The sequence below is a fragment of the Seriola dumerili genome, unplaced genomic scaffold, assembly GCF_002260705.1.
Source record: "Seriola dumerili isolate Sdu_G_001 unplaced genomic scaffold, Sdu_1.0 BDQW01001449.1, whole genome shotgun sequence".
Classification (NCBI taxonomy): Eukaryota; Metazoa; Chordata; class Actinopteri; order Carangiformes; family Carangidae; genus Seriola; species Seriola dumerili.
In genome coordinates this window covers 1866065-1893666 of record NW_019175704.1, presented here as the reverse complement: position 1 = coordinate 1893666, position 27602 = coordinate 1866065, and the positions used below count along the sequence as shown (strand labels likewise).

At 40.7% G+C, this 27602-nt stretch overlaps 1 protein-coding gene across 3 annotated transcripts in view; it reads right to left on the bottom strand.

The window, feature by feature from the left end:
- LOC111238634 (protocadherin-9) overlaps nt 1-27039 on the bottom strand; it is a 190506-nt gene extending 163467 nt beyond the window's left edge. For all 3 annotated transcript variants that reach the window (XM_022768235.1, XM_022768237.1, XM_022768236.1), the window contains exons 1-2: nt 26600-27039; nt 22962-26108 (exon numbers count right to left, since the gene is read on the bottom strand). In XM_022768235.1, coding sequence (XP_022623956.1) covers nt 22962-25997 — 3036 coding nt within the window. In that variant the 5' untranslated portion in view covers nt 25998-26108; nt 26600-27039. The remainder of the gene's footprint in view (nt 1-22961; nt 26109-26599) is intronic.
- Between the last annotated feature and the right edge of the window lie 563 nt (nt 27040-27602).

The window sequence follows — 27602 nt, the reverse complement described above, 5'->3', positions numbered from 1 at the left end:
CATATTTCTGAGGATGTTTCCTACAACACATACAAGGGTACTCCCTATTGTTAACACAGCTGCACACACCTGCTCTTGTTTGGAGCAACTGAGCAGTCAGATCATTTCCTTTGTTTTTATCATCTAATGGCACAATTGTGTGCCACAGTGCACAGCTCCCCAGAGCCTAGGTAATGGTGGAGAGATGCCACCTTCTTTCCAAAGCAAGCCATGTTTACTCTTATGCAGAATGACAAGCACATGCAGGGAAACTGACAATGTGCAAGTGTAAATTAGGTCCCCAGTCTGCTCCACATTAATTATGAATTAAGTATAATTGCGGTGGGATTTTCTGAAGTCTATTCATTTGGACTGACGGTAATATGAATATCTTCCTAGGAAACAAGCTGTAAGTCTTAAAGGGCTTAAAAAGGAGACAGAGCAGTGTTTCTGACGCAGCTGGTCTAAAACACCAAAAAAAAAGGTGAACAACAACACAAAGTCTACGAAGTGCTCAAAGTGTTTTGTGATTCACTGCAATTTGGACAGCAGAATGGTGACTGATGGAAATGATGTGGTGTTTCCTGACAAGACTTCATGATCTTTGAATTTCTATTTCCTGCTCTATTTGTCCATTTGTTTATGTGTTTATTACAATAACAAAGCCAATTCTAAACTGCATGCACAGTCCTTGCCAATTTGGAAATAGTATATGCCTGACGGTGTGACTCTGTGTAAAGCAGCATACAAGGGAATGAAAAAGATTCACCTGATTCTATAGATCAGCTGCTGCATAATAATACAAACAGACATCCCTTATTTTCCTCTGTCTCAGCAGTTGTCTTGACCATTCCCCAGGCCAAACCGAAGGAGCTTCTGAGAATTTGTGTGACAGGGAAATAGGATTCCTAATTGCAACTATCTGTCAACATCTGTCTATTAAGCACAATTTGGCCTGCACAAAAAGGTACGTAGCAAAACAAATTACTGTATTATAGTTACAGAAAGTGCAAACCTCCAAAGTCAACCAAAGTACTGGGTTCTGTGTTTTGGCAGTGCTGGTGGAATCCATGGATCCTATTTTTGTGGTGGCACAGAGACAAGTGAAAGTTGAATCAAGTTTCTACACATTGGTCCTTTTCCTGACCTTTAAATGCACACTGTCTGACTAGTTGGTATTTTGGCACCCAGTGCCGATGCTGGCACTTTGGTGAAAAGTGGCTCTTTGACTAAAAAACAACGCACTCAGTTGCAGTCTACCACCTCTACAACTAATACAACACCGCAGCCAGTTATGTTAATGAGTTAGGACACAATGATTAATACCCACACCCCTTCAATTTACGCTCCACAACCCCACAGTGCTGCACGCTGTGCCTACAGTATACTATGAAGTAACTCAAGCAATAAGCTCTAGCATGTTTGATGATTTAATGAAATGGAAATAGGAATGGCAAAAAATTTAATTGCCTTATTGTTCAAGTGTAGTTATTTTCTCCAAATGGTGATTAGAGATTAATGCAATTAAGACTTTTTGATGATTTTGTTCAAAGGCTCAAACAATCCGAAGCAAAACTGTATTATTTTAGCTACTAAAATTTCATATTGATGATTATTTAAATGGGTTTGCGATTTTCTAAAAAAGCTGAGTCTGCAGTGCCTGTGTGCACTGTTTTGAAACAAATGTTTCTTAAAATGATTGATGCTCATTCAATTGTAAATTCCCTGTACTCTGTGTTCATAGATCGTTGACTAGAATATTTCTGTTTCTGCTATTGTGGAACATTTGGGCTTTTTTTTCCACAGACTAATACTGTAATACATAAATTACTGCTGCGTCAGCCTATCTTATGTGAGCTACTTTCATAAATGATCAAAAGGTGAATAACCAGTGTCGGCAAACCACATTCAATGAAACGGTTCAATTCACGATGAGAAAGCAGTCTGGGAATCTAATTCACAAGTTACTCTTGTTATAAAAGGGGCTTTGTCAGAAGCAGCTTTTTGTTTGTATATGGAACAAATGATACAGGTGTTACAGCACTGAACTGGGAACAGTTCACTTCAGATTTCTGACTAACAGAATGTACAGCAAACAATTTAAAGGGCAGTTAACATGTCAGGACAAACTGACAGAATAAACGGATCAGCATTGAGTGACCTTCGTACAAGGATGGCAAGAAAAAATGCAGAATTTACCAGAAGACGCAAACAACCAAGGATGGGTTGTAAACAGAATGTACATCATTGTTGTCTGCCGCAAAAGGATATGTTTTGCCTCCAGTGAGTCATGGAGTTCACTTTTTCCGCCATTTCAGGTCACGGCCGATGAATGACTTTCAGTTGTGAGCAGGCCTGAATTCTTTCACAATGTGTCAAAACATTTATATTTAAAAAACATAAATTATTAGTTTGAGGTATTATTTTGCAGGGGCTTATTTTGTCGGATTTGCATAGCATTATTTTACAGGATTCTTGCATTCCGATAATGAAAATAATTAAACACTCAGTACTGAGCAGTAGCCTGTTCTTAAGTGGGATTTTTGGACAGAAAATTATTCACTGTTCAGACAATAATTAGTTACAGTAATGAGAGTGATTTAGAGTGTGTGTGACAGGGTGGCTATAGAGGATTATGAGTATATTTTTGCCCCCATCCGTAAATTTATTACACGATCAACATGCTGTGATCGATTAGGATGAACCAACCCTAGCTTAGATGGAACGATGAGATGGTAAAGCTGGTTTGTGAGACACGGTGAACTGAACACTGAACTTACACTAGCAGAACAACCACAAAAGATTTTCTGTTTGAAAGGAAGGCCAAGGTCATGCTGCAAATAGCACCCACCTGATGTTTAGCATACCAGCAGCAGGGGATGAGGGATCATCCTGTGATTCCCTCATCACAGTTAGCTTTGCATTTTAATTGTATGCAAGTCTATGTTGCAAAGTGATTCATGCTTTATCATTAGGGAAGCAGTTACTCACCCAGACACATACTCATGCAATGAAATGAACTAGACAAACACACCGCACGTAAGAGCTCGAGCACATTGAATATTCCCAGCCTGAAAAAGACCTACAGAGCTGAAAATGCCCCCCCTCCCCACTCCCACCCCTTCTCAGAGAAGAGGTCTATTATCATGACAACAGATATGTAGGACTGTCCAGAGAACAAGAGGCTAGTGCACTATTGTGAGAGAGGGGCTAATTTTCACTCAGTGGGGTTATAATGAGCCTTTCATCCTCTTATCCTGCCCGGTTACCATTGGAAACCATACAAGCTCTGACATGAGCAGCAAAGCCCAGCAGAACTACCGCAGCGTTTATAATAAGGCAGAGTAAAATAAGTATAGTTCTAAGGTCTGGATATGTTACTGTGCCCCTACTGGAAGTGTGACAATGACTCTAGTGGTTATTTGAAGATCAGCATGACAAATTGCTTGTGGAATAAATATAGCACTATTTTTCATTTTATGAAAAAGCAAAAACAATATCTACGAATTAGTCATCTTGCACTGAGACTATGAAATACATAAGAAAAATATGTTTTCCTGAATGATACAGCTTCTTCCTGTGCAGCGTGCTTTTCAAAGGAGGAATTGTGAAGGTGTGCCACTTTCTCTCATGAAGCTACATTAAGAATATCAGGCACTGTACGCAAGACAATTTTTTCTTTGAGATTTACTGCAGGTAAACTTAATATTTGCTCAGTGCAATTTCAAAGTCTTATGTATTTCACTGGACTTTTTTATAAACACTGAAACATTTAAAAGGTTCACATATATTACTTTAAAACACCTGCTGATGTTAAAGCATAAAAAAAGTTAGCCAACAAAGACGAATCCATATTGTAGATGCTAATTAGAAACAGTAAGATATGGATAAGAAGGAGTAGATTATAGAGTACGGCTACGTGTGCTTGGCATACAATAAAGAGGTTTCCTGCTGGGTCATATGCAATGGAAATTGCAGATATAAATCACTTCTTTAATCAGTGCAAAGGTAACAGTAAGGGTGCTACCACTAAATCTCTCCATGAGGCAAGAGTACAGGTTATCTGTGGAGAATTAAACACTTTTAAAAAGGCATCGTCTTCCTGAGGCAAAGCAAAGACAGCAATTGTAAGACCTCGTGGAAGGTTTTATTGTTGCAGTCCTAATCGTTTGTGCTGTCGTACACCTCCAGGAGCTGTGAGAGCCTTGAGCCGGTAAAGAAGTCCCGCAGCATTTCAGATCACCAAGGCGATGCAGATAATACACAATATAGCACGAAATACACTCAGTGACACATGGACATGAAGTAGCTCAGCTGAGATGGTCTGACTACAAGGAGGTTAGCCAAACAAACAGATTGCACATGAATGACAATGAGGCAGAAAATTGGTGAGAGCGGCAACAGACAACAGCAGAAGACTGAGAAGCAATATTGCATGAGGGCTTTAAAATATGCAGGTAGGTTGTGAAGTAGGTTCTGAGAGCACGGGCTGCTGCTGCCACCCTGCAAACACACCCACATGTCCTCCATACTCCTCTCTCTCCATCTGTCTGTCTGTCTTTCTCTTTGCCTTTCGCTCCCATTCACTCATAAAACCACAGAAATAAAGACAGAGGATGGACAGAATGACGGAGTAGGCATTAGAGGTTAAGGGATGAATTTCCCAGCATCTTTTGCCTCCGCCTCTGACCATCTGCCTCTCTGGCAGTAGCCTCCCTCTCCTGAGGTTAAATACTAAATTGGCAGTCAGCTAAGCAGCCACTTAGAGAGGAAGGTTCAGGTGGGTAAAATCAAATAGTTATATACTGTGTTATACACTTTGGGTAAGTGCATATTGAAAACAAGAAGAGAAAAAAAAAAAAAAAAAAAGTTGAATACTGCTAAATTGAACCGCTGAAATGTTGCCTTGCAATAAACAGGGATGGAGAGAGGGGTAAGGTAAAAGGAAATTGACAGGCAGATGGTGAACGATGGAAATTGAGAAATAAATTAGAGAACAGAATGAGAAATACATAGGAATGAATGAAATGCAGGCATAAAGGACAGAAGAATGAGGAACACAGAGGGAGAATGGAGTGAGCAACAGGGAAGAAATGGAAAAGAAAATGCACAGATGAAAATTAGAAATGAAGAAAGAGAAAGATAAAAGAGAGCGAAAGGGCACAAGGGTGAGAAGGAAAATTTGAAATAAAATAATGGCTTATTCCTCATCATCAGATGGCAAAAAAAAAAAAAACATATATGTAAAGAAGAGCTTGTCTCTGAGGCAGCCTGTGGTCTCTTCCCTGCACTCAAGCTGAGACAGAAAATTAATACTGACAGAGAAAGAAGAACAGGGGAAGAAGGAGAAAAACAAACAAAAAAACCAAATGTCAAGTTAGTATTAAGTCAGAATCTTAAGCCAACCCTCTCATCTACCACACAGACTGGTGCTCTCCAGAAGACCTAACTGCTAGGAAAGGAGGTCCACAATAGGCCATTTTAATTAGATTTCTCAGTGCTGATTTTTCTTATGCTAAACAGCGAGGTAAGACGTGGTGTCACTTCTAGGGTGGTGTTTAGTTTCATTAGCAATGTATAGCAACAAAAGGCAGATTTACAACTGGACCGCCACCCATGGATTGGGCACTGGTCCCACATTTTCATGGTTACCCCACATTCAGCCTGGCATCCCAAAATGCCACCCTCTCATTCTCTTTCTGTCTCAATTGCAACAACATAATAAGCATTCTGGGCAATCTTGTGATTGTCACAGAAGCCCAACATTAACACCCAAACACAAAAGAATTAAATCCTTGCTGTCAATAGTCAGAAATATCTCTGAAATTTATGCTATTGACTAAAAACTGTTTGATTGGATGCAGAATGAAGCCCGTGTAGTCTTTCTGTGTCTACGTGGGAGCACATATTTGCATGTGTGTGTGTGTGTGTGTGTGTGTGTGTGTGTGTGTGTGTGTGTGTCTTCGTTGGCCTGGCAGCAGCTCCTCAGAAAGTAGGACTGAGAGCCTGTTACAGCAGTCCCAGTGTGTGGCCTCCCTTGGCACACAAACACAAATTAGCTGAGGGACGACTGCTGTGGCAGAAAGCTTCTCTGCAGACAAAACCTCTTAATATTCTTTCCAAGTCCATTAAGGCCTCAAGAGATTGGCCAGGATTGATTGTTTGTGCTTGATATTACCAGGGCCTTCAAGGCCAGATCCTCTTCGAAAATTAGAGATGGCATTTGGTAAAGCCTAAGGAATTGAAAAACTAAATACAAACCTGTACATGGTTATCATCTCCACAATGAAGAATGATGGAGGAAGCTTTCATCTAATTAGCAAATACCTGTTGCCACTTCTTTTTAGCTTTAGGGTTCATTGACAATTTGACTGGTTTTCCAAGTCAGTGACATCCAATTTTTTTTTTTTTTTAATATGTCACTATGTTTTCTTGCAAGATAGAGTTTTTCCAGTCAATTATACAATTAAGGCAGTGACCTCCCCACACCCTTAACAAGCACACGCAAGCACATGCGCACACACACACAAACGCGCGCACACACACACACACAGAAGAAGAAAGGATTCCTTCTTGTGAAGCCCTAAACCCAGGTGCCGAATAGACAGCTCTGACTTCAAATGATGCTTTACATTTTTTCTTTCAAAATGACAAAAGTCTAAAGGAATCAAATATCAATTATAAAGAAACAAATGCTCCATTACTCAGAGGACAACATGGCTGTTTTAGAAATTTGTGCTATTTTGATCATTTTATGTATAACCTCCTTTGTGACAGGTATAATGCTTGCCTTGTTAACCCTCTGAGTTAGCATGATAACATTTGGTAATTAGCACTAAACACAAAGTACAGCTGAGGCTGTTTTGCAGGTTTCTGGTCATAAACCAAGGTACAGGACAAATTATGATTTGAACTGATGATGGGGCCGGATGAAACATCAGGGGGTGTTTCAGGGGATGATATTATAATTCATCCTGAGGGGAACATGAACTGTAGTCTGTGCTAAATTTCATGGCAATCCATTCAGTACTTGCCGAGAGATTTTCGTTCCAACCACAAATGTCATGCTCATGTTGGCACTACTGGAAAAGTCATCGCATGGACACCATGGAAATCTGTGCAAAAATTTCATGCTAATCCATCCAATAGTTATTGAGACGTTTATAGTAGGTAGTGCTAGTGGAAAAGGCAGAGGCTAACCAAAGTCAGTGGGATTCATGAATAGCTGCAGCTAGAGTTTTATAGTAAACCATCCGGTATTCTGTAGTGGACTTACCAAAGTATGGGTCTCTAAAGGTGATAAATCTTTATCTACACACAGATCAGGTTTTGATGTTGAGGTTGATCTGTGTAGACATTAACTGTGTGGGTTGGCATCAACTTCAAGGCTGGTCTGAACCTAACAACTTGTTAGGTCTCCCAGAAAACAGTTGTGCCAATATATGAGTTCATTTCTGGTACAGTTACTTTTGGTTTGATATTTGTGTCTCTATGCTGAAACAAGACATGGCAAGGTAGAGCAGTGCAACATAAGCATGAGAATTAAAAGTAAAGTTGATTTATATATACAGTATGTAAAACATAAAAATTATTGATGGGTGATTTGGCTTGTTTTAAGAAAATTGCATTTTAAGACTCACACCAACACACGCCAAGAGTGTTGTCCTACTAAAATATAACTGGCATCATGACAGCATAACAGATGCTCTACACACCACATTCACATTACTAATCAATAATGCCCTTCTTTGTCCATAGGACAGACATGGCTTCAAACCAATCACAAAGTAAACAGAAGATCAAAGAGCATGCTCCTCTAAGAAATTAATCAGTCCAATCAGCCCAGTGTGTTACATTAAATCCCCTCTGTCCTGCTCTGGTTATGAATATCATCCCAGAGGCTGGGCTATTAATAAGTGGACACACACTCACATACACACACTTCCTACTGTGAAGATATGGACCAGAACAAGGCAGCCACTGATCTCTATGGGTGAACATCTTACAGCAGTGTTGAATAAGTGTTGAGGGAATAAAGTCCCATCATAAATGTGCACACACACACACACACACACACACACACACACACACACACAGAGAGAGAGAGAGAGAGAAAAAAAGGGAGAGACATACAAAGACACAAACACACACAGACACACACATACACCATTCATTGGGGACTCCATGTGATGTATGGCCTGGGGCAACCACAGTCCGGAGTCTGTGGCGGTGAAGGAACCTCATTGTTCCCCAGACAGAGGCTGGGCTGGTTTCTGGGACACTGAAACACCCTACCAAGCCTGTAGCGGGGTCACATGTCACATGACAGACCAAGCCACAGCTTTTTAAAGATTAGAGCGAAGGGGGGAAATAGGGCCAAATGAGGGGCTATGGTGTTACATCCACCCATGTCTGAGTCATTCATTGTACTGTCTTACATGCTTTGGCAAACTTTAACTTCAATTGCAAGTTTTGATGTATGGTGACTAATTTTGATTTCCACATCTTTAATAGATGTTATTACAGGATCCACAACAGCAACGGAGAAACTCCTGTAACTCAGTGTTCTATATTCATTTCCTGAAATGATGATGAGTGGGATAAAAACTCTGTGGGCAGAAAACCAAGGCAGACAAACAGAGTGGATAAAGTTCCCCTTCCTTTGCATCTGAGCTTCCATTAGAGCCTCCTTGTTACAGTAAAAGTTGCGGCCCTCAAAGGAGCATCTTCCTGTATTTTTTGCATGGCAAATGCACCCCTCCTTCCTCTGGAGCTAGAGCTCTCCCTTCTGAATGTCGCCACAGACAGCAGCCATAAAGCTCATACATTAAAAAAAAGAAGTTTCCTGGAAAAGCAGTTGTGGCAAGAAATAGAAAATAAATCTGGGTGCATATATCCGTTATCAGGGCACGTTATCGTCCGAAGGGAGTCTGTGGAGAGAAGGGAAACCAGGCTGGGTCTCTATGTGTGCTGTAAGATAGGGGAAACCAATTTTCACCTCCTCCCTCCTCGTCCCCAACACACTACTTGATTCAGCCCTCGCTAACTCTGCACAACCAGGACTAAATCATTTCATCTAAATAAGCTAGCCAAATGTTTTACACCTCTGCATATTACTGTGTGGTGATAAGGTGCTGGTTCACCATTCTGTGCAAAGCATCTCTTCTTTTCCCTTTTTTTTGTCCGCTCCATGGCTCTAACAAAGATGAGCAGGACTGTAAGCTTCTGTGTATGCGAGGGCTGCAGAGATAGAAAAGTGCAAAAATAAGGAGGTGAGAGTATTTTAAAAACCTGCCATTTCTTATACCCTCGACGATAAAACAACAGACAAGCCATATTTTATGTTTGCGTTAAATATTCCCATGTGCGGCACCTCTATGACAGCTTATTCTCGGGCAGATTTATCACAACCCTTATCTGCTCAACTCACAAAGGCAAGGCACACAGCTTACACTGTAACGTGCTGATGCCTGAGGCACAAGACAAAGCATACAATCAATACAAATCTGCAGTCTATACATTGAACAGGAGTGGGTTGACACACATCCCTCTAGCAGCCATACATCACAACTTCTCATCTAATTAGCTCCCTGAAGAGCATTATATGTCTACTAATTCACTCATATCTCTCATTGTACTCTGTGGCAGAGAAAATCACATGCTATCCAAGTGTTGTTGCTCTTTGTTGTCGTGATGAAGGGAATCTATTAACGATGTAGACCAGATATAAGGAAATATATAATTAGTCTTAACACCAATTAATCAATGTTCTTCATTCAATTCACCATGGGGAATAATTTACCCTTAATTCTATGATCTGCTACAATTCAATCAGAAGGATCAAACCTCTCTCAAAACTAATGCCAAGATACCTAAAGCTCTCATTTGGAACAAGAGATACCTACTAGAGTTACTCTGTCAACATTACGTATGCTGGGTTGCTTGTTTGTTTTTTTTTAAGTTCAAGTATGCACAGATAGTCTCCAATTACATGTTTGGAAACAAGGTGTTTGCACTCATGAGGACAACAATAATGTATGTTGAAATGTCCCATTTTATTTCAAAGTTGTTCATTACTATGGGCTTCAATGGAAATCCTTCAAAATCCCCTTAAAATCATATTTCTGCTGTGCTTCCAGTAAGAATCAATGTATCCTAAGAGAACTGTATCTAAATATAATATTTATCTACATAAAAGGCTCAGAAATAGCAGTTAGATTTCAATCTTCTGTCAAACAATCATGCAGAAGATAAGAATACAGCTAAATTTATGTCTCTTTCTCTTGGTGTGAGTGGTTTTTTTTTTCTAGGGTAGATTTACTGAGTACGAATGCTCTTTTCCAGGAATATCCTGCTCCACACAGATCCACACATCGACACCTGGAAGCTGCCCAGTGCAACAACAGCCTTATCCACTGAACAACCCCACCGGAGCAAGTGGGGGTTAAGTGCCTTGCTTAGGGGCACCTCAGTGGTGGTTTGTCTTCCCCAGTCTAATTTATCTTGCCTTTCCAAGGATGGACCCAGCAACCTTCTGGTCAAAAGTTCACTTCTGTAACCTTTAGGCCACTTTCTCTTTCTTTTTGTGTGTACGGTTGTAGGCATATGTCAGTCTGTCTTTGGAAACAAAAGGGAAATAGAAAAGTAACATTTGCCTCAGGCTCCCAGTGGTGTGACCACTGCACCTTTCTTCAATAAAGGAATCTTATACATACATTACAGTGGATAGGCTTTCCCTCCCTGCAACAGCACTGCATAACTCACTGCTGTCCTCGAGGATTCTGGGCTGTTACTGGTGAAAATGAAAATACTTTCTCTCTTTGTCTAGAGTCAAACACATTTGGGGATTCAATCTGAGAAATGGTCTCACCTCTCTTCATTTTTACCCCCAAAGGAAAAATATGAGTGACTAGATACTGGTTAAGGAAAGATTACACTAGAGAAAAATGTCAGTGGGACTAGACCACCATATCATTACGAGGGGAAATATGACAGCATGGGCATCAGCAGCAGAAAAAAAAAAAAGCAAAGCTCAAACTCTTGGGCCCTCTTCAAGCGTCTGACTGATCCTGATTTTAATTTAGTGCAGTGGTGTTGAGCAGTTGACTAATTTAGTGAAGCTCCCAGCCAGTGCGCCATGTTGAAGAAGCATCTGTCAATTTATCAAAAGACATGGGAATATGTAGCATATGTAAGCATATTCAGTGAAGTCGATATGTTTGCTAAAAACCTAAAGTCAACTATTCAGTCTACTGCAACAGAATTATCACATTAAAGAGGTCTTATCTCCTAGTGTTCTTATTATTCCTGCATCTCCTGTATCTCTGAACTGGTCATTGTAACTCACCTGGCTTCAAGGATATCAAATGACCATCATCATATTCTTGAAGCTAAGGGTTGATATGTATTTTATTAGGTATGCTCTTTCCTTCTTACTTTTATTTATTATTTTTTTTATGTTTTTCTATGCCTCCTACTGCTTTAAATATAATGTAAGAAAATTATCATAACTTTAACTTCTTGACTTCAGTACTTGGTGTACACAGAAAAGGTACATACACCACAAACAAACTCCTCCTTATATTCATAAAAAATACTGTTTCTACTGTATATACACAGACCTTTATTTCTGACAAGGGTGTGCTGATACTATGTGGCCAAGAGAAAGGGAACCAATCAAGGGGACTTTTTTATTTGGGGCCTTAATCTTTTCAACACACTAGAGGTCTATATGGTGTCTCAGCAGAGTTCAATATCATTTATAAAAGTCTGCAGCTAAAGATTTTATTGTACCACAAATACACAGTTGTATCTCACATATTGCCTCCCAAATTGTACAGTATAATAAGTAAACACTCAGGTGAAGAGTAGTGTGTAATATAACCTAGTACATTCACTCAACTTGTGTAGTTGAGTACAAGTACAACGCTGAAGTACTTGTACTTACATTTTATGCTGCTTTGCATTTAGACTTCACTACAATTAAGAGGCATTTTTTTCTTTTGCCATATATTTGATTACAAACAAGAAAATATGTCATCAGCTTTTATTAATCAAGATTGTGTAAACGATCGTCACTTCCACTAGATGTAGCACTAGACCACCAGCATCTCAGCCCAAAACAAATGCTTCGCCGGTAGACCTCAGGCCGTCCTCGGCCACACATCGCCCTCCCCTACTTTCATGTTCTCAGTCACGGGTTGTTGTTACGAAGCAAGTGGAAGCGACAAGTAAACACACAACAAGAAGCACAACTGAATGACGTTACACTGTGTACACTAGAGCCAACAAAAACAATCCAGCCACAACCATTAGCCCACGCTAGCATTGCCGTGATATGCTCCAAAGCAATGTTGGCAGTTAGCCAGCTAGCGATAGCAACATTTGCCGAGCTAATTCTAAATTCTTAACAGCAACTTAGCTAGCGCTTACCATGCTATCTGTGACCAGTGAAAGCAGACGTGTAAACATTATGAACCCGTTAAATTACTTACGCATTGAGAAGAAGACAAGCCGGGTCTGAATCAAGCTGGAGCCCTTTAGCCGCTCATAGGGCTCTTCATCTCCCCACCTCGGTTACACCGGACCAGTATTGGCTCCACGGCCTGGGAAAGAAATTTAGCCTTGGACTTGTCTGCCAGCACCGGACGTTCAAATTCATGGACGGAGGGGTAAAGAAACTGACCAAGCCGGTAAAAACTTAAAAAAGTTCATGGATGTTTGGGATGTGGGATTTGAACCAGTAGTCCCCAAGGCCGGTCCGCCTGTGCTCTGGTCTTATCTCTTTCTCAGTGGGAGGCCTTTTTGGACAAAGTCGTTGTTTCTTCCATGGAGAAAATCCTGGAGGGTTCACTTCCACCTGAATCGCTGCATGCTGCACTGTGCCAGCTGACGTGTGGGCGGTCCATGTGAGTTTATAAACTTTTGGAGGACTACTGCTTAACAGGTGCGACTCACATGCACTAACATGCACACACACATGCGCGCGCGCGCAGTAAAACGCGTTCTGCCTGACAGGCAACCGAACAACACACAGAGAGGGGGTGTGACTTCTTTCTCTGCTCTGGACACAACTATATCTTTGCACAGAAAATAGTTCTTTGCTGCTATATTATTGTTTGAAATCTCATTTACAGAACGTTATGATGTGTTGCTGAAGATTAAACGGGCCAACAATATGAAGTAGTTAAAATCAGCTTCACCTCAACCATGTACAACAGTCAAATACTGTCACTACATCCATAATAATGATAGAGTAGGCTAATACAAATCATATTCATATAACACTCCAAGGGAACATTTTGCTGCATAATGCTATTACTTTTTCAACATAAGTAAATCTTGTTGATAATACTTTGCTTTTATTTAAGTAACATTTTGAATGTTGAACTGTACTTACAGTGTATTTTTACCTTGTCTTATGGCTATTTCTACTTGAGTTAAAGATCTGAATACTTCTTCAGCTACAGTGAATCATGTGTTTGACCGAATATAGGTCATCAGTCAATCAGCTTTATTGGCTTACTGTACATACCAGTGCATAATGGGCTATACATAATGAAACAAGGGCTGCTTTGAGGACATTGCTGGTGGAAGACCAAGGACAGAATTAGTCTGGGTTCTCTCCAAACAAGGTTAAAAAGGCATGTGACATCATCCCTGTGCGGATAATTGTTGGAGTGGATGTTATGCTCTGTCATGTGCACTCAATTTCATGATGACAATGTTGTATAACAAAACAATGTGAACACAGGGGTTTATAAATCAGCCACAAAGACAGTGTATAGCTATTGCTGTGCCTACACAGCTTTCTGTGGAACATCTACACAGAATTTAATGCATCTGGTCGCTGGTATGGTTCGGTTTAAATCTTGTGTGAGAGAAGACTTTTGTCTTGCCTGCTATCTGCTAATTGCTCTCTCATTGGCAAAACGTGTGTTTTACATTTTGCCACCGGCATGTAATTGCATAAATGCTTTGCAAAGAAAAAGGATGACTATTCATATTCTTTCACGAACCACACTATGCATATAGAGGTCACATCAGAGACCATTGAGAACATTGGCTGTCTGCAAATGTAGTCCATGCAAGAGCAGACAAAAGTGAATTCACCAAATTCAATGATGGCATGGCATTTTCACAGATCCGTGGTATCTACAGTTTTACCATCCCACATGGATGCCACTAAATTTGGAAATCTGGGCACGTGAGATTGGGAGACTGCCCCCACCAGCCTCCTTTTTTTTTCTCTTTTTTTGGAAAAAGAGAGGCAATATGATTATACTTTAGGTCAGAAGTCAGGTTTCAAATTCCAGTCAGTAAGTGCACACAGCTTTTTGAAAGTGACCATATAGATGAGGTCAAACTTTAAAGCCTATATTTATTTATTTATCCTCTTTTTTTTCCCTCGTGCTCACTCAAATGCAGACTAAGCTCTGCTTCTGGCTTTCAAACGGAGTGGACAGATTAAGCTGAGTTAGGCCTACTTTCCGCAGATGTGTTGGCGTGGCACTTTGAAATCCACACCCCCCCCTCCTCTCTCTTTCTGCGAAAAACCAGTTAAGAGGTGACATATCTATACTTCTTAAACTGGAAGGTAGTTGGAGATTAACAACTCAAAGTGTCACCACAAAAAGTCAGCTCTTGCGAGAAAGAAAAAAAAAACATTGTTACAACAGTGCTTCTTTTCCTTAATATTATCATAGAAACCCACAAAATACAATACATTTTGAGTATATTACTGTTTCTTATGATGGTGCTGGTGGTGATGATGATGGAGATGACGATGGTGTGGGTTAGGAAATTCCAGCTGCTTATTTTACTGTCGATGTTACTGTCCACACAAGAATGACGTTCAAATTTTATGATGCAGTTTTTTTCTGTTAATTTGCAGTTCAGCTCGAAATGGATTCTTGCAGACTTGTAACTAAGAGCTGTTGAGTTTCACATGCTTCCTCTGTTCCACCAATCACAATTAAATCTCAACCGGTTTAAGTGTACAGGAGTGACGATACAACAAAAATGTGCAGGACAGAAATGCTTCAGATTCTACCATGAAATGAATTTTGGGTGTAATTTTTCTTTCTCCATCCTTCAGCCAGAAAAACTAATACTTTTTTTTTTAATGTTTTTTTGAAGTCATCTTAGACAATTATCCACATTTAGCTCACAGACACCTCAGTTGAGTATAAACATATACTCATGATATATTCGGCAAGTAGCTCTAAACTAAGGACGGGCAGGAATAAACATTACAGCAACCAAAAACTCTATAAATGAAAATATGTGCATGTGAGTTTTGTTTTAAAACAGACTTGACTTTAGGTCTACAACCCTTTGCAACAGATGTTTGAGAGCAGATGCTAACTTGATCCCACTGACATTCATGTATTTAGGTCAGTTAGGCTAAACTCAACATTCAGCATGCCTTCAAACTGCACACACAGACATTAAGAAATCATGTGCTTATGTGGCTCCTGGTGAAAAAAAAAACCCCAAACTAAACTACCTTGTTAAATTAACTTTAAAGTTTCACTGTTAAGTGAATTATTACATTGGCTGTGTGTCAGTGCCTCATTTCAAATAATGGATTCAGTCAAACCAGAAAATCTGTTTGCGTCTTAACATACTCAACTTGGCATTATAATCAGCTGAAGCAGTTGTTTACGGGCAAATGCTGATTAGAACTGGTTCACACATGGTAGCTTGACTAAAACAAATCCCAGTTTATGCATAAATGTCTTATCATAGCATCACAAGAGGAGAACAAACGCACAAATTAAAACCAAGAAAGAAATGATCTCTTTGAAACATTTATTACGAAATTATAAAGGTAGAATAGCACTGTTCAAATAAAGCTTTTAGAAACAGAATAAGAGTTGCAATGTACTGAATCATTGGCAGAGTTTATTTCAGATGTAATTAATGTATACCCAGCAATGAAAAAAAAAAAAGAAAAAGAGAAAGCAGGGCAAATAAATGAAATAAAAGAAAAAATAAAATAAAACAAGTTCATTATTGTTTAACACAGCACATTAGGCAAGATTACCAGGAGTTCAATTTACATGAAACATCTTATATATACAAGAAAGATTTACATCGATGAGGGTTACAGTCTTTATGAGCTATGGGGCCCAGTGGCAAAGCAGTCAATGGCAGTCACATTTCAAGTCAAGTGTGGCTCTTTGCTCGAGGGCGGTTTTGGCTGGCAGTGCCATTATCACAACTATTAGTTTAGACAGTGGCACACGCTAGTGACAGAGCAGCAGCCTGTGTGTCACTTGACACAACAACCCAATGACAAGGACACGTCTCCCTCTGGGTTTGTCATGTCAGGACGTACAGCACCGCTTTGCCCATCTTTTACACACACTCCCATCTTTGTCTAATGATGAAGGGAGAGGGGACGGTAACAGGAAGAAAGTGGGACTATACGTGCTGAACACAGAGCACCCTCATCTGTCACAAATGATCAGAACACAAAGGTGAACACACCCTCGGTGATTTAACATTGCATGTAACAGCATTGACCCCGATAAAACATGGGTGAAAGGTGTGGGCTGGAGACGGGGGAAGATAAGGAGTGGGTGGAGGGGCCAAGTGAGGAGTGGAGCGGGGAGATGGGTTGTTGGGGTTGGGGGTGGGGTTTGGGGGAGGGCATTCAAACAATGAAGTAGCATCATAACTTCATCTTTTTTATATAATTTTCTTTTCCTCCTTTTTTTTTGCAGACAAGCAAGCAGTCAAGAAACATTTTCTTCCACCCTCTACTCTTATATTTATGGTAAATTTGAGAGAATTCAGATGCAATGTTGATACCTCAAGTTTTTTTTAGCTGCAGTTTGTCTTTTCGCTCAACATGCAGTGTTCGAATAAATATGAAGCTAGTATGTCAACTTGATTGATTGCCTTAGAAATATGGGAAATGTGTTTTGTGGATTAGCGAAAATATGGAGATGAATTAAGTAATGACAGTCTCACAAAAGCCACAATGCCTTTGGTTTTTGTGCATGCAAAACATTGATTTCACAAAGCAAACCCCCTGAAGATTGATCATCAATCAATTTGCTTTGAGAAATTGCAGAAATGGATGATAAATGTTGAAATGAGTGGGTTGCCAGCCAAAAGTGATGCACAAACAACAGAGAAAGAAAAAATAAATCACATATGCAGACACACATATAAGGCCTTTTGATACATGACAATATTTGTCATTATCAAAACTGCATTGTATATGTGTCACAGAATAAAACAGCGTAATGACAGGGAGAGGTATCTCAACACATGTATGAAAATGGTTAAAACAAAAATGAGAATAAATAAAAATGCACACAAAAAATCAAATGTAATTCCTGGTAATTTGCCATCATCTGTGTTTTGGCAATTCTGCCCCTGGCAGTTATAGACATCAAAGAAAAAAAAACAAAAGACTATAAATAAATAAATATATAAATATATTAAAAATCAGTAGCACTTCATTTTTCTCAACAGAGGAAAATAAAAACATATAAATGAACTCCACAGTTCAGCCAGTGTACCAACAGGGAGCTTTGATTTATTTTGTTGTTTTGTGCAGACAAAACTGGATCCCCCTTGGGGCAATAATCTACTCTGGTAGTACTTACACCCACTACCTTAGTATAGCCCGCAATCCATTTCATTTCCTTTTACCCACCTAGACATGGAGGACATGACAAGTTTTTTAAAGAAATACAATGTTGTCTGTAGTAGAGAGACCCGCAAATCCTCTACTGATGATTTAAAGCTTTGATAGGAACTTCACTCACAGACTTATTGGCTTACTATCTCCTGATAGCTACGTTTGTTTTCAGGATCTGTTACATTTTACTCTGCAGTAGTCAGGTCATTCTCTTTGCATCTACCGGTATTTTGCTTAATTATTAAACTGATGTTGGCAACAGACCCAATTGCAGACAACACAGAATTTGCTCAAAGAGTTGCTTAATTAATGTCTTTATAGTTATTTATCCAGTTTAAGCATTTTTTTTTTCCTTATGCACAAAAACAATGAGATTTTACAAGCTAGTGTCCTTATTTTCAAGATTTTTTTTAATCCGCTGGACCATCTTCAGTCAAAAGTGTCATGGACATGTACACTGTAAGAGATCACAAACACAGTATCCCGAGGAAGTGACAGGATAGCTGAGGAAAAGGATGTATGATCACAGTCGGCAACAATCACTGGCCTCTCTCCATCTTCGTCTTTCATAGCGCCAAACTCTGTGTCAGCACAACCCAGAAGATATTGCAACAGACTTTTCCCCTCAGGTGCAACATTGTCATAGTTCATTAATCTTCTCAAACTTCTCCTGCTGCCATCAGCCCCCGTACGTACTACTAATCCCCTTATTAATGTGGCAAATGAACCTGCACAAGAAGGACGACTCCCCCAAGGCTCCATAATTACAATGGTCTGTACAAACTCCTGTTTGCATAGAATGTCCATTCATTAAATGTACTGACAAGACAACTCCAGGAATTCTCCATTAAAGATTCCCTGTTCTTCCTCAAAGGTCTTTCTCACATCTTTCACTTTAAACTGAATACTACATTTACTGTATTATTTAATGTCCCACTCATGTTTTGCGACAGAAGCGTAATTCAACTTTATTTTCAGGAAGAAGATGTGAGAGTCAGATGCAGACAGAAAAACTGAATGCAATTTAAAGCAAAAATCTACAGAATTATTTTGATTAAGTCAACCTAATACGAATATGTTGTCAGTTGTTTTATATGTGCTGTAACTGTAGTGAAGCTGCACAAAAGGGAGCTGTTATTCTCTGTCCCCAGAGCTAAGGCATGATCTGTGCTACAGAAGAGCACATCAGAGCATTGTGGGATAAATGAACTGTACATACACGATTCCTTTCAGTGCCTGCATCTTTTCTGCCATGCAAGAAAAGCACTAATAACCCACAGCAATTAAGCCTTTTTACACATGAGGTGTTCAGGCCACACGGTTGCACCACTGAAAGCCCCATATACAGTCCATAATTGTGCATCATAACATATAATGTCTATTACCATAACAAAGACAGGGAAAAAGAGGACGCATCGTGTGCATCTGCAAGAATGTACATATTAGTCTATATAAGCAGAAAATAAACAGCCTTATTTTCACATTCACCATGGAATTTATTTAAGGTTAATGGTGAAGAGTGAGAACTTTAAATATGGAATGTAATTGATTAGGCATGATGTTTCAGACACCGTCTCAGTGGCTGTTTTCAGACACTGCATCCTCAGTAAAACCATGTTAATATGTCCATGACATGAGCCTTGGGATCTGATGTGGAGTACATGGTTAATGCATAGCCACTGGGCTCATGTTATGTTCGTGAACCACATCTATGTCTAAGACTACTGAAAGGAAGAAGTAAGACTGATGGTGAAACGGCTAGGATTATACTTAGTTTCTTAGATGCTTGTGTTGCATTGTGAAACTAGGACAGTGTTTTCATGCTTTTTTCTTCAGCGTTGTTTACACTAATGTAGGTCCCTGGAGGGTAAATAATAAGTGGAAAAAAAAGAAAGGAAAGGCAAGGATTGCTCCTATTGCTAGCAGCGAAGTTTGGGGTCTCTATAAAGTTGATTCCACTAGGCGTTTGTCTGGGATGACACTGCTGTAGATGTCTGCTATTGTACTTCTTTTCCCTCTGTTCTACATTTTCTGAGAAGAAGACATCACGCTTTGCTGTTGTTCTCCACCTCTTTCTCTCCGTTTACTTGTTTATGAATTTCCTTTCAGTTTCCTTATTCATTGACTGCTGCTGATGTTGCATAGAAGTGACTGTTGAGAACTTGGAGAAAATGGCTTTTTAGTTCTGAAGACAGTGGGTCCAGTTTAAAAGCGCTTCGACTCAGCTTTGCACGTCTTTCTTTTGAACGTCATCTTTCAATTTACTGCTGATTTCATGTCAACTTCAGGCAACAATGGGTTGATTGATGTTGGTTTGTTACTCGTAACGCAACGGTGAAAGTGCTAAATTTCATCACTCTATCATATACCTCTGCGATGCTGTATAATAAGGTGCAACAATTCAGCACCTAAGTGGTTGCAATTTCAATGCAGTACATCAAACCACTTTTTACAAGTGAAGAATAACAGGCAATAATTTAACTTTAATTAAATTTATTTATTACTTACTTTTTATCATCTATGTATATATAAGAAGTATTTTAATAATGGAGTTCTTATCTTTTTCCAAAGCGCTTCTTCTCTGCAGGGAATATGATGTGATTATCCGATGATATTACCCTTTGGATATACTGTCTGTTTAAAGATTCACTCTGAGGTAACCGGTATTTTTGGCTTTTGCTTTTTCCTTTTTTTAAAATTACGACAAGTCTCATCCTCTCTGTTTTACTCGCCATGCAGGCAGAATTCAAAAAGGAATAGGATATACTGGATGAGTATCTACATATCAATGCTCATGAGATGGAGATGACATGCACATGTCAATACAGACAGTTGCATTGTGCAAAAAAAAAAAATCAAAATATCGAACTGACAAAAGGCATTAATAACTTACCCTGCTTTATCCACTAAGACATGTCAGTTATTGATTTCACCACAATCTATAACTGCCATTTAGCCTCAAATATGAGCTGGAATTTTTATCATTAAGATGTTTTTTGAGTAATTATTGCTAAGAACCAATCAGATATGCCTTAAAAGTCTTCATTACAAATATCCACAGATTGAAATGAGCTAATAGCGGTAAGGTAGAAAATTACTTTTTCTCCTAATAGTAAGGAAATAGAGATAAGAAATTGAACGCTTGTGTGCAGTCAAAATATATTAGTGCATATTTAATTGAGTCATTCATAGGTATTGCTAATGCGAAGGATATCTCACTTCTTCTACTTTTTACAATAGCGGGTTTTCTCTAGAGCTGAATAACATTGCTTTATCAATGTACGAATCAATAGCAATTTGATTATGAATTTGTGTATTTCATGACATAACTGTAAGATGTGATGAGTTTCATGTTCTGGTTCTACAAATACAGTAGGCGACGATATTGAATGAAGATGGTTAGAATGGCGAGACTCAACTGGACTGCTCTGTGTTGTTAAGGAGAAGAAGTAAAATTAGATTGAGGCACAGCTTGAGGTCCGTTTCAGTCCTCAGCTTCTATAAGGATTGCTATACACAAATACATAGAAAAATATTAATCAGATTGCACAGAACATGTCAACGGTGCATTATTTATATTATCAATGGCACTATATAGAACTCACTGCCTCTGTGTGTGTGCTTCTTTGACTCATTTGTCAGAATTATTGATTCCAATAAAACTTGTATGGAATTGTTGGATGACTGAGTAAATCAATGAAGTTGTGCTTACAGTATAGTGTCATATCTCCTGTGTCCTCCTCTAGGGTTGAATCCCCTCAGCCTACACCATCACCAATTTCATCACCTCTTCTTCTCTTTCTCTCTCTCCCTCTCTGTCTCTCTCTCTCACACACATACACATCACCAACCACACACACGCACACACGCACACACACACACACACACACACACGCACACACACTAACGGCGCCTGGCAAATGACGCCAAAGTGAATGCCTCTTTTGACTGCTACCTCTCACACAGAAACACATTAAATGCAACCCCAGATGCAGTGACCCGGAGGTATGCATCGATAGGAGTCGCACAGTGTCACCCCTGTAATTCCACTCTCTCTTCCGGATAGATCTTATCACTCAAATCTCTAACTGCCATTATCAATCTTCCCCGTGCAGCCTCTGCATCATTAGGCGAGAGTATTTCACTAAGAACACCAACAAAGGTTTCACTCCTTTCTTCTCCTCCCTTGCATTTATAAGTCCACTGCAGGTTGGCGTAGTGCCAGGCTGTGCCATGCAGCGCAACAGTGCCACCTAAAGGTTCAGTACCACCACCCATCAAGCCTGACCCACTGACAACACTCTCACTCTGCCTCCCTTTTCCCCCCCTGCACTCTTTCTCTCTCTATTCCTTCTTCTCTGCCGTTCCCTGTATTTGTCCACGTGTGTCCCATTAGATTAGAACTGTGTGTTGTGTAGTGGTGCTTTATTAGCAGAAAAATTAATAAGGCTTTGATAAAAAGCAGCATGGATTACGTTGAAATTTGAGGCTCATTATTGGCTAATCCTTTTTGAATTGGATGTGTATCAAGTTCCAGACAAGCTTCACTCAGTTCGCTAGTGTGCTTCGAGAGGAGGCATTTAATTCGAGCTTAGATGATGTGGCAAAGCCTACAGTGACATTCACAATACCACTGCAGCAGACTAATTATTGACTGTTGTTATTGCTGCAGGTGTTGAAAAGGGTTACAAAGTCTTTTGTGATATTACAGTACACACCAAAACGAAGAAACAAACAAAAAAAACATGAATACACTCAAGAGTTTTATGAGGAGAGGGGTGAAAAGTCAGCTAATTTTTTTTTTTCTTTTTTTTCTTTTTTTTTTGGGAGAATGTGTGCAGCATTTATCTCTAATGAGAACAGTAATCTGAGTAGATAGGCAAGAAAAAAATGTTTCTTTCACAAAGAACATTGAGTCACAATTAATGTTATGTTGGTACATTTTTCCAGTGATCTAACCTGATTACTGAATAGACAAAGTAAGGCAAGGCAATCACTCACCCACTTGCATTTTGTTAAATAGGAATTAAATATATATTAACGACAAAACATCAGTCTATAATTGTTCCCCCAAAATTATGCATGTGATTGTTGAGTCCATAATCAACTCCATTAATTAGCAGTTGTTCAAGTTACTCTTTCTCTTTTTTTCATTTTTAAGTTTGAGAAACAGTGGAACTTGCTGAAGCAGTATGTCTCCTGTACTCTTATCTGTTGCTTCACAGTAACTTAGAGTGAGTCTCTAATCTAGACTGGCACTTTAGCACTGTGGAACAGGGCAGTTATAGGCAGTACTTATAGACCAGTAAAAGTGCTCTTTTACCTGCTGTCTGGTGTGCATGGGCCCCTTCGTCTTGAACCCTCCTTGGGAGCTGCACTCTGAGGCACTGAAGTGGTCGGAGCTCGTGGAGGACCTCTTGGAAAGGGTGTCACAGCCCCCAACAAATGTGTTATCCAATGGGAGCTCCTGAATCACGTGATGCTTTTTCACTGAGACCGGCGTGTCGGCCTTGAGGTGGAAGGCCGATTGCGGCGAGGCGGACTTGTAGTGCCGGGCCAGGTCTGGGCTGCTGGGTTTGAAGGTTGTGGTGGGTGTGGCATTCCAATCAAAGCGTCCAATCCCTTGCTCCTCCAGCTCCGTCGGCAGGCTGATGGTTCCGTTGATTGGCTCGTGGGCAGGATCGTCAGGTTTGTTCCCCTCAATGGTGACAAAGTTGAGCAGGGAGCTTTTTGGGGATTTCCTTTTCTTGCGCTTCTTTTTCTTATTCTGCTTGTTCTCTGTGTTGGGTGACATCCACTCAGCCCCTTGTTTTTTCCTCTGTGCAGCTTTGAACCTGGAAGCGTGGCGACAGCGCAGCAGCACAGTGACAAAGATGACGATAATCACCACGAAGGCACCAGTAACGAAGGCTATCATTATGGTTAAATAGTCGCCACTTTGATAAGTTTCACTGCTTTCGCCAATGTTTCGGTCAATTGGTGTCTCCATGGTGCGTCGGATGAGATCGTATATGAGAGTTGAGTTGCCCACAGTGTCGTTGACATACAGAAATACCAACACCAGAGTATGGAGAGATTTGGGATAGCCCAGGTCACTGATATTGACCACTAATCTGTGTAGGCCTATGTCAGTCAGTGCTGGTTTTTCCTCCAGAGTAATATTTCCTGTGACAGGGTCAATTCTGAACAGACCCTTGTTGTTTCCACTCACAATAGTGTATTTGAGCTCTGCGTTCATCCCTGTATCACCATCTACCGCAAACACCTCTGCGACCACAGATCCTGGGATGGAGGACAGAGGAACGAGCTTGAACGATGTGTTGGAGGGGGGGTAGATGACGATGGGGGTGTTGTCGTTCACATCGATGACGTTGATGGTCACCTTGGCAGCTGAGGAGCAAGGAGGCCTGCCACTGTCCACAGCCCTAACATCAAACGTGTAGGAGCTCTGCTGCTCCCTATCAAATGACACATTAGATTTTATCACCCCAGAGTAAGGATCCAGTATAAAGTTCTCATTGTCATTCAGTATGGAAAGAGAAACAGCAGCATTTTCTCCAGCATCTGAATCTGTCACAGTTATCACCCCCACAGTGCTGTATTTAGGAAGGTTCTCAGACACAAAGAATTGAAAGTGGTTATGTGTGAACTTAGGGTTGTTATCATTTTCATCCAGCACGGTTACAATAACAGCTGCCTGCGTTTGCAGAGGGGGTGTCCCGTTATCTCTCGCCGTTACAGTGAAGAGGAACCTATCCTGATCCTCCCGGTCAAAAACCCTGGATGCGGTCAGGACCCCCGTTTTGCGGTCGAGATCGAAGAATGATGCATTTGGTCCCAGCTGATAAACTATCTCTGCGTTTTTCCCACTGTCCTCGTCTGTGGCGCTGAGAGTAGTGAGGAACAGGTCACGCTTGTTGTTTTCCATAACAGCCAGCTCAATAACTGGCTGAGTAAAAATAGGTGGGTTGTCATTCTCATCCTCCAGCCTCACTCTTACCAGGGCTGTCTGATTCAAGCTCGGTTTTCCAGAGTCTGACGCTACAATTTTAAAGTTGTATTCCTTGGTCCCCTCATAGTCAAGCAGCGCGGATGTCTCTAACAGATACTGGTTGTCGTACACAGCTTTGAGATGGAAGGGCACGTCCTTCTCTATGAAACAAATGACCTTGCCGTTGATGTCAGTGTCTTTGTCTGACACTGTGATGAGAGCAATCTTAGTATTGATGGGATCCTTCTCTGAGAGGAAAACAGTGCCATTAATGGGGCTGATTATGTATCTCAGGTCTATATTAGGTGGATTGTCATTAACATCAGTCACATTTATGGTAACAGTAGCTCTGGCAGGACTAGAGCTGCCATCACTAGCTAAAACAGAGAGCTTATGAATAGCAGTCTCTTCTCTGTCCAGGGGCCTCTGCACTGTAATTAAGCCAGATGTTGTATTTAATGCAAAGAGTCTTTTTGTAGCAGGAGACACCTGAGTCCCAAATACGTAACGTATCTCTGCATTTGCCCCTATGTCTGCGTCTGTGGCCTGAAGCTGCACAACAGACGTGCCAATAGGCGAGTTCTCCGGTATGTGCACCTCTATCTGGCTCTCTTTAAACACCGGTCTGTTATCATTGACATCTGTTACTGTAACTTGTAGAATGGCAGTGCTGGATTTCTGTGGACTGCCACCGTCCTCCACTTTGATCTTCATTACGTATGTATCCTTCTGCTCTCTGTCCAGATTCTGCTGCACAATGAGCTGGGGCCACTTCTCCCCCTCAGGCGTTTCTACAATGTCTAAGCCGAAGGCACTTTGCCCGTTGATCAGCTCGTATTTGTGGACACTATTGGGGCCAGTGTCTGGGTCAGTGGCAGAAGGAATGGCAAAGCGGCTGTTAATAAGCGTGTTTTCGGGGATGGAGATGTTGATCACAGGGGACGGGAACATGGGGGCATTATCATTTGTGTCTTTGACGATTATTTTGATCTTAATCAGCCTGAAATAATCATTAGGCAGAATGACCACTTCAATTTCAAAGGAGCACTCACTGTCCTCAAACGAGGGACCGGGGCACAACTTCTCCCTGTCGATCCGGTTTGATGTTGTGAATATCTCACCAGTGCTGCTCAGAACGCGGACCAGCGGGTTATCTCCTGCCTTGGAGACGAGCCGGTACACGAGATTAGCACTTGCTCCAGTGGCAGCATTTGTATGGGAAATGTTTAGGTCCTTTGGTATGTTTCCAATGAGGACATTTTCTTGCAACTCCTCTCTGATGGGGTAGATTAGCTCTTGGGCTATAGAAGGATCTAGCCATATGCAGGCAAGTAGGGCTCCCAACAGGTAATAGTCTTTTAGATCCATGACGGTGTAAATGTGTTTCCAGCCTTCACAACTCAAAGGTTTCTTTCTATGCAGCGCTGTTACAGGCAGTGACTCCTGGCATGTGATGGCAGGAATCTTCCACAGACAAACCTATGAATACATGACAGAGTTTCTCTTCAGTGAAATAACTTCAGCATGCACAGTAATTAAATTTGATTAACAATCAACCCCACTCCTCACAGTCAGCTGTTTTGTCCACTTTAGTTTTTTTTTTTTTAAATAAATTACTTTACTATTAAATCTGCCCATAGGCTTTAATCAACAATTCATAGGGAATGAAAATCAACAAAAACACTGCAGCAACCATTTAGGCAGCCATTCATGTCTGATGCTCCCTTCCTAAATCCTGCTCATTTTATGGTCACTAAGAATTTTCAGCGCCTCGAACCCCCATGGCCACAAAACTTCACAACACATTACACAGTCTTATTAATTTTACACTTAAATTGCCTAAATTAAATAGCTTTAGCTGTGTGTGGGCTCCTAAACGAATGAATACGCATGAATGAAGCCTACAAAATAAGCTCAGTCAGATTTTGAAATCTTAGTGGGCAACTGAGACCTATTCTTATCTTACATACCCAAATCCGTTCCAGCTCAGGAGAAAAACTGGAGTGTGTCAGCTCATAGTCTTCTCATCCAGTGTGCCTGCGAGCTTATTCGGGGTAAAGATATCCTTCTCAGTCAGATCTGGCTTTGGATCCAGGAAAAGAGGGGGGGGGATAATAATAATCGCCCCGTAGGAGTAATCAGACTCAAGAACAGGTTTTGGGTAAAACCAGCTGGTCACACAAACTGGGGTAATTTAGAGGCTGCATATGTCGCAGTTCCTTTTCCCCCCATTTAACTTCAGGAATGGACAGGATCTAATTGTGCGACCTGCGGTGGTTGCGGTGATCAGCGTTGCTCTCCAGCAGACAGAGCCAGGTGGTCAGTGGTTTGTGGTGTCTTCCATTAGAACGGGTCCCGAAATCAATGCTCATCTCCCGCACCCGTCCCGAGAAAACCGGCGTTTTTTTTTCTTTCTTTCTCTCTTTATTTCTTTTTCTTTCCTCTCTCTCTCCCCCCGGCTACCTGTTAAGGTGAAGGCGCCGACGAGGTGAACCCAAGAAGAGACACTCGTGTCCCGTCATGTTTCAAGTTCGCGGAGCTCCATCAATAATCAGCCGACGCAGACACAAGGTTAAAAAAAAAAAAAAGAAAAGATCATGAAGGCATTTGTGCAAAAGAAAAAAAATAAAAGAGCTGTGAAACCTCAGAGTCGATCCCACTTGGAGATACCAGCCTAAATAAAAGGGCTGTTCGGTGTGACACCGATGCGCAGCGTGTATGTGCCGTTTATCCTTGCACTCTCACTCCCAGAGCAGAATATCTTGCACTAACTCTCTGTAAACCCATAGGAGGGGTGGTGAAGTACACCACACCGACTCCCCCCACCCCCCCGCCACCACCACCGCCCTCTCCCCACCTCTCTACCCCGCCGACCCTCGTCNAATAGAAGAAAGGGAAATATAACAATGAGAATATAGATTACAATTAACATAAATATAACTTACAATAAAAAAAATGCAAAAGAATAAGACA